The sequence below is a fragment of the Brassica oleracea genome, chromosome C5 (genome assembly GCF_000695525.1).
Source record: "Brassica oleracea var. oleracea cultivar TO1000 chromosome C5, BOL, whole genome shotgun sequence".
Lineage (NCBI taxonomy): Eukaryota > Viridiplantae > Streptophyta > Magnoliopsida > Brassicales > Brassicaceae > Brassica > Brassica oleracea.
This window is the reverse complement of record NC_027752.1, coordinates 41685321-41697293: the sequence shown is the minus strand read 5'-3', so window position 1 is coordinate 41697293 and position 11973 is coordinate 41685321. Positions and strand designations below refer to the sequence as shown.

Genomic DNA, 11973 nt, shown 5'->3' with positions numbered 1-11973 from the left:
TTTTTTTTTTATATATATATATATATATATATATATATATATATATATATATATATATAATAAAAAAAAAGTTTGTGGAGTTGTTTTAGCACCATTTTGTCTAGTAATTACTAACTCAATTGTCTCTTTCTATGACGATGAGTAAAATCATCGTCATTCATCCTTAGACTAACATGGTTCTAGCCAGATGTTCAGCAGCAGATGGGTGAGAGGTGATGTCTCAGTTCGTCAGTCTTCTCAGGAGTTATCAGTTTCTTCAGTCATGATTCCGAGATTATCCAGGAGTGGATATGTGACGGTTCTGCTTCCACCCTACTTCAAGCAATCGTTCCACGAGTTTTTGTTACTGGAGATTACATGGTGTGACGTATGAGCCATTGGTTGGCATGTGTTGTTTTGTGTACGAGTATGTTGACTATTTTGGAGATATGTTCAGTTTGTAAACTCGTGGGGATCGCTTTTGGATGGGAGTGCATCAGCTTGCGTTGTGTTGATATTGGGGTTAGCTTGGTTTTGTTTGCTAGTTTTTGGCATTGTTGATTGTTTCAGAGGTGTGTCAGTTCGGACAGCTGACATAGAACATTGGGAGCTATTTACATACGAGTTGTACCATTTATGCATGGAGGAGTCGAGTTATTCGAAGATTCGTCAGAGATGGAGCTGAGTTTGTGCGATGTCATTCTTGAGAAGGATTGGCTGTCATGACATCACGTAGTGTTGATTTGCTTGAGGGCAAGAGTTCTTATTCCTGGATCCGATGAGATTTTGTATTGTCTACATGCTACATGCTGAGGAAATATTGGATATAGGAGTAAATGGAATTTTGGTGATCAGTTCGATGTTTAAGGATGATGGACAACATGAGTTGCATGATCTTAGAGTTATTGCATAGTATGGAGATATATTTGAGGCCTTTGGAAGAGTTGTCACCAGCAAGAGGAGCTGTTCGTACGATCGAGTTGGAGTCAGGGTCATCACCGGTTTCACGAGTTCTATACCAATTAGCGGCAGCAGAGATGACCGAGCTGAAAGAACATATGGAAGATTCATCAGACATGGATTTTATCAGACCGAGTACTTCACCGTGGGGAGCATCATTATTGATTGTGAAGAGGGAAGATTGGAGTTTCAGAATTTGTATCGACTACATAGATTCGTAACTTTTGGGTTAGCAGGGTACTACTAGAAGTTCATCTAGGGTTTTCCCAGTATAGTAATGTTGGAGAAGCGGTCTACATGTAATGACGTCAAGTGGGATTGGAAAAGTTTTGTTCGAGGAGTTCACTGAATTAAAGCACAGCTGACGAAGACACCAATTTTGGTTATACCGAGACTGAGGTTTACTAAGATGTGTCAATACTGGCTTGGGTTGTGGATTGATGTAGGGAGATCAGGTCATTGCATATGCATCACACCAGAGAGGCTGCAGTGATAGTGGCGTTATAGTTTTGGAGACCATAATTGTATGGGAAGGTAGTCCAGATTCTTTGGGATCATCAGTTTGCAATATATCTTCGCTTCTTAGGACTTGTACTTAGACAGTGAAGTTGGATTGAGTTGGTAACAGACTACAGTTTGGATACCGCATACTATTTGGTAAGGCCAACCAGTTGGAAGATGCCTTAAGTGGGCCCGTGAGCGACGTATCGGGAACCAAAAAGGTTCATGAATTTACAGGGACAGTTACTAATCTCAGATTGTGTGTCATTACTGTTGAGAGAGAAATAGATGGCCTTGAGACCTTGGAGCATGCATATTTTCATGGAGGATACGCCAAGCACGAGATAGCGATGCGACTTTGGTTAAGCAGATCGAGATTGGGAGTATTGGATATCATACAATTTTGAGCAGGATGTACATGTACCAAAACCGAGTTTGTGTGTTGGACGATAAGATGTTAAGAAAATGGATCTTACAGCAAACACATCACTCGCGTTTTTCTATCCACCCGGAAAACATTAACGGGTACAAAAATATGAAGTGTTTTTATCATTGGCTCAGTATGAAAAAGATTATAGCTACATTGTGTCGTGTTATCAGACATGCCAGATGGTTATGTCAGAGGATCAGATACCTTTCAGGTTATTGTTGAGCTTGCTTTTTATGGAGTGGAAATAAGGCATGGTGATTATGGATGTTGTTTACTGGATTGTCGATCACCACATGTGGGAAGGATGCCATATGTGTAGCCATGGATATATTTACCAAGTCAACCAATTTCCTAGTAGTTAAGAAGACACACAGAGTTGATCAGTTGGTACAGATTTACATCAGCGTGATTGTGAAGTTGCTTGGTGTTTATGTCATCATTGTATCATATCGCGATTGGAAGTTTACGTCTGCATTTTAGAGAGCCTTTCAGAAGGACAAAGGTCCATAAGAGTACAATTTATCAACCGCAGATTGTCAGTCAGAGAGGACTATTTTGAGCATCTACATATAGCAGAGTTTTCTTACATCGACAGCTATCATTCGAGAATTGAGATTTCACCATATGAGATTTCTTATGGTAGGCCTTGATGTACACCACTTTGTTGGACCAAAGTGGAGGAGCAACGTGAGTTAAAACTATTAATGGTTCAAGAGACGGTAGAACTAATGAAGATGCTCAAAAAAGAAAAAAAATTGGTTTAAAGAATTCTGCAGATAAGCGCCAGAAAGATTTTTAAAATTAAGGTGGGAGACTTATTATACCTGAAAATGAGGATATCTCAGAGAAGATCTAAAACCCAGAAGCTAAAGGAAAAAGAAAAAAAAAAAAAAAGGCTAAGCTGCGTATATGGGACCGTACCTTTGTGGAGCTGATTTGAGCAATAGCTTTTAGATTGCAGTTATCACCAGAGCTGTCAGACTTTCATGATGTGTTTCATGTGTCAGAGTTGAGGAAGGACGTGAGAGAGCCAAAGCTCATTTTGCACAAGCCACCGAGTGATCTCAGTTAAAAAAAAAAAGTTGTCTACACCTACCCATCCAGTGGAGATTATGAATCGGCAAGTAAAAAGCGGCTCAGATAATGAAGACCATGTTCGTCAAAGTTTATTGAGAGAGAGAGACAAGATCCAGGAGGAGAAAAATCGAGATTCAGATGATGATTACCTATCCAAATATTTCTCAGGATGGTATTGGATAACGGGCTCAGGATTTGAATTCGAAGACGAATTCTTTATAAGTGTGGGAGAATTGTAACGATCCGGTTTTGGGTAAACCGGTGGGATTTAATTTTAGTTATAATTTCCCTAACCTTTCTCGATTTTGACCAATATTCTGCAACTATATATTGTGTAAATATCTCCTCCTACCTAAAACCTAAAGACGTGCGCCGCCAATGGAGATGTTATGCTCAGCGAACCCATACCCTTGTCAATCTCATCATCACCAGCCACCGTCCGTGCCCCATGAACAATCCAGCACCGAGAGCCACCGTTGTGATATCACCACCTTTGTTCATTGTCCCGGAGCCACCACGTCACGTTTGAGTTATGGGTTGATCGTCAAAGATCAATCGTCATTGTTTTATGGTTGACACGATATTATGATCTGAGATGCATAAGACGTGAGGAAGAAACGAGCTAAGACGGAGCCACCATCTCATCACCGCCGACCACCGATTCTCACTGCCATAAACCGTTAGTCACCGTTGATGGAGCCAACGTCGTCGGAGTGTAAGATCCATTATCGTGATCCCAAGTCGTGTTAGTTAAGTGGTCACTTCTGTATTTCTTGTGTTGCAAGTAACCTTTGTGACACAAACTCTTATCGTGCCCTTGCATGTATTTGCATGTGTGTAGTTAATCACCAACCAACTTGCTCTTGGGAGTTACTTCTCCACCACGTGCAAAGAAGGTGTAAGAAGAGTCATGGAACACGTTTCATTGAAGACCATCAATAACATGAAGTAATATTTTCAAGTCGTGAAACTCTAAACCGAGTTCTATTGGACGAGGTGTATCCGTTCCCAAGGTGAAGGTCTTTTTCCGAACTTCTCTTACACGGCTTAGGACCTTGAATAAGTATAATTTGTTTCTAATGTGTTTCGTCTGTGTGAAATCAAGTCTATCATTGCTTGTTTAGTTTTAGGCTCTTTGCTTAAACCAGAACTAGGGTGTTAGATGGTTCAACAGTGCTTGTTCATTTATAATTGATAATATATATGTATATAGTATATTGAGGTGATTTGGGTGTTAGCCGACCATGGAGACGTAATTCTGTGTGTCGGCCGGAGACCAGTACATTGGGTGTGGTGTATGCTGCGGCACAGCTTAGTCGACCTGTTGTGCCAAGGCTTCGAGGTCGATAAATCGTCTACGGACGTGTGTTACCGAGCACATATTCGGTGGTGTTTTGGCCTGTCAGTGGGCAGCGAGTGTGCACCTCGCTAGGACTGTTGTGTGATCTTTGGGTACTTTATATACCGTGTTTGCAACGTGTTAGGATTAAATTATATTTATTTGGAGTGCTATGTCCGGGTCCATGGACTTCGGGTTTAGTATCCCATACCTCACTGAGTGACTTCCCCGTTACTCACCCCTCTCTTTTCCCCATTTCAGGTGAGACTGACGAGTATATGACATTTGGACGGATTGGTGCTACTGAACTTTTTATTCGGATTTTTATTTGGGCTTTGGGTGAGTGTAATTGGGTATATGGACTTTTATTATACGAGATATTGTTGGTGCCCCGCTGTTCTCCGGATTGGGGGTGACGGGTGTCACAGTAACCTTCCTCGCTCTTTGATTGATGCAGACTCAATTTCAAAGCATTACGATAATCTACATCCTTTGCTTCTTGAATCAGTCTTGATAGAAATCAACTACCAGGTTCATCTAATTTGTCACATCTTCTAGTAATTTGATCCAATTTGTATTTCTCCTTTTGAAAAAGACAGACTATTAAGGCATCAGTTTTTCTCATTAGAGAAAATTATCGTTTCGGGTAAACATATAACTAGTATTAAGAATGTATAAAACTTAGTCCTTCAGAAGACAGAACCATCATAAATGTCCCCTGTGACTGATTCAAGTTCATCAGTAGTTCAATTTTGATATATACTTTTCATAATTAAATTATTACATCGCCCTAGGGTTGATAGGTTTTGAAAATAAATATGGTGCTGCTCAATATTGTTCTGACATTGGTTTAGTCCACATTTGAAATGCAACATTATGGGAATTCATCTTCAATTCACAATAGGAGAATCAAGGCATATATTAAGACACAAAGATAGATGCTCTGGGTGTTCTTAGTTCTCAGGGAGCTCTATAAATATTGGCACAGAAGATACATGACTTCTTCTCACTTAGGCAAGGACATCTAAACTCCTTACTGTTACCTTAGGGCACCAGCATTACGAGTTCATAAAGGGGGTTCACACGTTTCCCGAAAAAAAAAATTTATTAAAATATGCTATAATGACGACTCTGTCTCGCAACACCCCTTCTGTATGAACCCGGGTCGTTACTGTTCAGCGGGCCCCACGCCACGTGGCGGCCCGCTATTGGTCAATTTTTTTTAAAAAAAAAAAAAAATATCAAACGAAAAATGAAAAAAAAATAATAATAAAAAATTCACATGATGAACCCCAACCGGGGGTTCATTAATGCGGCTGCCCTTAGAGGTCTCTGTAAAACACAGTTGAGGTTTGTGTTAGATTTCTTTTAAGACTGAAAAGACAAGAAAATGCGTGGGCAATGTGAATGGCTTTACCCTTGGTTCATTATTAGCTTCACGAGGTAGTCTACTACTTCTACTGTCTCTGTATGCATTAGCCTCCGGCTTGTAATGCTTATAAGACGCTTTAAAGGCTCTTCTCACAAACGGGCGGACTAGGTTTACTTCCATTGCCGATACATTAGGGATCTTGCATTTAATTTTTAATATGTCTGTTTGTATAATCACACTCTTGACTCTTGAGATGTTATGAAGGTAATGTCAAGAAGAAGCAAATACCTTTACTGCAGATGTACCTTGGAATGATCCCAAGTTAGTCTCAAGTTTGTGAAGCCGCACGTCTCTGATGTCCTGGACAAATATCTTACCTATACAAAATCCAATACCATTCGAAGGATTCGACTCAAAGATATGGGTTTAAAATGGGTGACAAGATTTTGGTCCTAGTGGTTTCAAGATTGTATAATAGAAAGATTACAGTGATGAGATTGAGCGGGTCCATGATATTACAGTAAAGCCTCACAAAAGAGGCAATAATTTTTGAGTTATCAGTATAACTCATGACTCAAATCCCTTATATATTAAAGCGCAAGTCGCATCTCCAATCAAAATCTGACACGTGGAAAATCATTTTAAAAATTAAAAAAACAATTGACATGTGGAAAAACTAAAAATCTATAAATAAATAATTAGTTTTTTCTCTACTGTTCCTATTTTCTTTATTCTAAATATTAACTACCTATTTCTTATTTTTCTTAAAAATTTTAAGCTATGTTGGTTTATATATTTTTCCGTATTTTCTTCAGCATCTTTTGTATAATCCTCTATATGTTAAAGCACAAGTTATTCAACCAATTATATCACGCCACATCATTTAAAAACAAAAACAGAATTGTTTAAATAAAAAATGAATAAAAAATAAAACCTTGCACATTATGTACGTTTAGATATTTACAGGAAAAAATCAAATATATTTCATGTCTATCTCGCCACTCGCCACGATCACCCGTCACCACACCTCCATGATCACCACTAACCACCAATCTCCTAATAGCTACTACAATTTTTGCATTTATAGTTGTTCCATGTTACAGTACGACTGCCTTTCAATAGAAAACATTTTTTTCTCTAAATTTTTTTTTAAAAATCTCTATTCCACAAACCTCCATCATGCATCCAGATATCTCAGAAGAAGCCATTGTTGTTGAAGTTAAAAAGATGTGTAAAGAGTAAATAAATTTAACAGTCCAACGAAAAGACTATCAAAAATGAAATCCATGTATAAGTATTGTATTTCACTAACTTTTTATCATAAAGAAAATATGGTATTTTGTATTGTTTCTTTCAGATTGATATTTTTTTATTTGTTCTGGCACCAAAAATAAAATAAAGTCATGATGATAACATCTATAAGTTCATTATTTTGTGATTATGTTGAAAGGTTACTTTAATAACAAGTATGCATCTTTGTTTATTTACCAAATTAATATATTTTTAAATTATGTATAAGTAGAGTAACTACCATCAGCTTCCTTAGTGAGCTCTAATAAAATTGAAATACGAAATTTTTACACTCCAAACTAGAAGAGAGTTTCAGAGTTGAAGTCATATGGGTTTTCCATACTTATATTATGAATTTCTGCACAAGAGCTCAAATGAATTCCAGGTAGATTGTGTATTTATAAAATAAGAAGATAATCTGTGGAAAGTCGAGTTTTTGTTTTCTTTATTTTTCTCGTGCATATGTAATTACACACTAACAATTTACAATGCATGAATCAGTTCCTGTATATTTGATCATAATGTTCACGAGCATTAAATCTCTAACTGTTTAAGAGAGTCAAAATAAAAAAAGTTACACAAAACTTGCAACCAAGTAATATATTTAAAAAAACTGAATTTGAGAAAAACATTATTATCACTTTGTCCGTCCAAAAAAAGAGAATAGTATTATTGTTCTAATAGAACGTCAAGTATATGATGTCTACAAATATTGCAATAAGTAAAAGAAAACAATATTGGAATAGGTTGAGTATCACCAAATTTACCATTCAATAAACTTGGCTACAAAACATACTATTTTAACATAATAATTTAATTATTTTATTTTCCCCTACGCAGTACGGGGTACACCTAGTAAAATATAACTCATGACTCAAATAAAATATAACTCATGTCACCAATCAAAACTTTTATAGAGTCAAACAAAATATAGTAAAGCCATGTTGTGGTTTCGTTTTTTATTTTAAATTAAAATCTTCCCTTTGTAACCTGAATCAATCCTCTTTTTGTGTTAATGGCTTTCACGATCATGATGACTTTCTCCTAATCCTAAAAACAATACCAAACCAATGCATGAAACATCATATGACTTAATTGCTGGCACGACTGTTATTTATGATCTAATTAATATTCCCACATTGATCTCATTTATATAGCTTCACTAAACACATGGTTAGTTACTTACCATATTTTCTTAAGACTCCATAGAAACCACAAAATGAATCTTGAAGACTTACTTGAAGGTCAACAAAGTGTAGCGGATCTTCTTGATCATCATCGCCGTCTAAACCGCCAGCAATTGCAAAACCAAGTAAGTCAAAACTCATCTATAAAGAGCGAAGAAGAGAAGAGTGATGGCTTGCTAAAGAAGAAACAAAAACTTCGTCTTCAAAGAGATGTGATGAAAATGCAAGGGGAGCTAGAGGAGGAGCAAGCACTCAACAAGGCTTTACGTGGTATACTTCGTGGACCAGTCATGTCTCAGCCTCGTCTCTCTTTACTGCTTCTTCCTCCTGAGGCAAGTCTACTTATAGATAAAACTCTGCGTTTTGAATGTTTGAACAAAGAAATGAAACATGATTTTGAGGTTGTTTAATTAGGTTCAAGATATAATAGAGGAGCTTGCTATGGTTGAGGCAGAGATAACCTGCCTCGAGAAACAAATCCAAGACCTGAAACATGATGTGTATAGTGAGAGGAAAGTGAATCAAGAACTTGAAGCCAAATATGATGAAAGAGAAGAGAGGATGATGATGATGACTACTCCTAAGAAACTTCTACAAAGGCAGAATCAACTTCCTTGGGAACCTAACAGTGACATTCCAAAGATGAGATCTAAGGATCTAAAACAAAGATCCAAGTTACAGAGTTGTGAAGATCCTCATGGTTTCAAGGATATCCAAATGAGCAATCCCTTCTCACCAAGACACAGTTCTTCGACTTTTCCAAGAATGCAAGATAGCAAGAACGTTCAAATGAGCAATCCCTTCTCACCAAGACACCGTTCTTCGACTTTTTCAAGAATGCAAGATAGCAATAAAGGGCAAGAGACGACACCAAATGGAGTATCAGAAGATCTGTTGAAGTGCTTGATGGGAATCTATTTGGAACTCAACAAGTCATCGCGAGAGAGAGAAGGGTCAAGAACGGTTTCAAAGCTGAGCCTCTCACACCTGAAGAACGCTTCTTTCAAACGCAAATCTGTGTATGGGCAGAACGCATCAAATCTTGATCCTTATGGAGTTGTGATGGGGACTTGTATCAGAGACATTGGAGAGTACAAGAACTTCATCCACATCACTCGAACTTGCATTGATGTTAGCCGTCTATCTGATTGCTCAACTTCTCTTGTCAATCTAAGGTACTTCAGTGTCATCTTCCTTCTTAATTATCTGTTGAGACTATATTTCGATTGTTACTACGATATAGAAGGGCCGCTACTACAAATAGTACTACACCCTTTGATCGTGAAATATCAATTGCTTGTTGAAGATTTCATTTAAAACACACACATGTGTAGGGTTTTGAAGGAGAAGTTGAGCAAAGTGGATCTGAGTTTCTTGAATCACAAGAAAAAGATGACATTCTGGATCAATACCTACAACGCATGCGTCATGAATGTAACAAAGCTCCAAGAACTCAGACATACATCTTTAGTTGAAACCAAGTTCTGAAAACATGAATTTTTTTTTTGCAGGGATTTTTGGAACATGGACTACCTTCATCAAAGGAGAAACTACTGACCATTCTCAAAATGGTACTTAATTAATACATAACAAGAAGAGTCATCTTGTTAAACTTCTCATAGTTAAATCACATTGACTTGTGTTGTAGGCAACTATTGACGTGGGAGGCACGCAACTATCTGCCCTAGATATTGAAGGATCCATCTTGCATAGTCCATGCAAACCCTTGGAAGCTCTAAGTACTGATGTACACAAACGGTACGGATTCAGATGCGTTGAACCGAACCTAATGTTCGTGCTTTGTCGTGGAGATTAATTGGTCTTCGCCTGCAGTAAGTTCACTCTTTTTCTCCATGCGTGCGGTTAGATAAGTGTTTCTTCAGAGTTATTAAAGTGACAAAGAATCTGTGTATGCATGATATAGTTGAGAGTCTATGCAGCAGAAGATGTGGTGAACGAACTAATCAAAGCAAGAACCGAGTACTTAGAAGCCTCCATAGGTATCTCGGGGAGGAAAAAGATTGTGATTCCGAGATTCTTGCACAAGCGTCTTCGTGATTTCGCAGATGATGAAGGGACATTAGTTGAGTGGATATGCAGGCAGCTACCACCAGGACAACGTTGCTTGCAGCTCAAGGAAACAGCAATGGAGTGGCTGAAGAAGCAAAGTGAGTCGTCTTTGAACAAATTAATAGAAGTAAGGCCTCACGAATACGAGTTTCGCTATCTCTTACATTTGTAAATCTAATCCTTCTCTTGGTATTTGGACCATATGTAACGAAGTTGTTATATATATATGCTTGTGTGTCATAAGAAGTTATGGGTTGATTACGAATAAAGTTGGTGCAGCTGGATGAAACATTCGTTTGGTCTCCAAATATTTTAATAAACTATTATACATAGGTTACATGAAACCCAAATTATCAGTCTTTTATTAAAATTAATCTAGAAATATGGTCCCACATATTTCATATCCGATGCCAAGTTGTGATGTTCCGAATACTGGCAAATAAAAAAAAAATCATTTACAAACCAAAGGCTGATGATGGTGGAGTCCTCACATATTTGGCAAAAGAAGAGTCCTCACATGCCAAAAAATAGATGAACAAATCGTTTTGTAGACGGGAAAAGCTGCAACTAGGGATGTCATGACATACGATATAACAAAAGAAACCTTGAATATATTAAAAACATGTTTAAATACGATTATAACATGGCAACACAACTAGTCCACGAGCTCGATCGAAACAATGTTGTTAATGTATTGTATATTAATCTCTTAGCACTTGGGAGTTGGAGCTTGACAATATTTGATAAGCCTCATAGCAGGTGCTTTAAGCGAAGGGTACTTAAATAACAAACACATACATTGTTGAGGGCCTGTCTTTCTCAGTCTGGGACAACAGTCTTTTTGCACGAGACTCCATTCATTTTTATTCATCGCGGTTATGCATTTATCAAGTTGAGTGTCGCAGCCAACGATACCTTGAGCTTTGATCGGATCCAGAAATGATATCAAGAGTATGAAGAAGGCGATGGACATCAACGGCATGATCTTCATGTCTGATTAATAAGTGGTTGGTGAATTATGATCAGGAAAATCTAACACAATTCCTTTTATAGAGAAAAAGTTTTTTATTTATTTATTTAAGATTTAGTCAATGAGTCCTACAAAATATGAGAATATGGACGGTGGGAATTGATTCCTATATCTAAGGGAGAATGCTGATTCTATTTTTAGTTTACAAACAATTTTTAATATGAACAAAACAAGCAATTGACTTGTTCTAAAGAGCGATTCAATAGGAAGTGAGGAGGAAGTTATTGAATTGGTTTTTATTGCCCAATGCAAAATTACCGGAAAGGTGATTGATAGCCATGCATTTATCTTATACTTATCTAGGCTCGTATCGGTTAAATTTGTGTAGAGTTTGTGAATTTTAAGAGTTGATAGATTTTAAAAGTTATCTGGATTAAAAATTTATATACATTGACTTATGAAATTTGATCATAACGTTTTTGGACTAGTATAGATTTTCATGAATTTGTATTACATATTTTCTATTAATCTTTTTGTAAAGTAAATATATAATTTATTTATTTTCTAAATCATATAGCATTATTATTTATTTTGTCTTTCAATTAAAAAAAAATAATAGTGATACATACAAAATTGGATATTTTTTTAAATAGTCATTTTAAAGTTTTTGTCACAAAAGAATCATTCAAAGAGAAAAAGGACCAAAACAAATTTCGTGAAAAAGGAAAATGACGATTTTACCCTTGGCTTTATATATATAAAAGTAATAAAATAATAAAAATTAAGAATAAATAAGTT

General features: G+C 36.8%; 1 protein-coding gene across 1 annotated transcript; it reads left to right on the top strand.

Moving 5' to 3' along the window:
• Positions 1 to 8350: 8350 nt before the first annotated feature.
• Positions 8351 to 10377, top strand: LOC106292341. Its single transcript, XM_013727936.1, is given in 7 exon segments — positions 8351 to 8467; positions 8550 to 9310; positions 9470 to 9569; positions 9647 to 9706; positions 9784 to 9951; positions 9953 to 9967; positions 10060 to 10377. Coding segments are annotated over 7 exon segments (1539 nt in total).
• The last annotated feature ends 1596 nt before the right edge of the window (positions 10378 to 11973 follow it).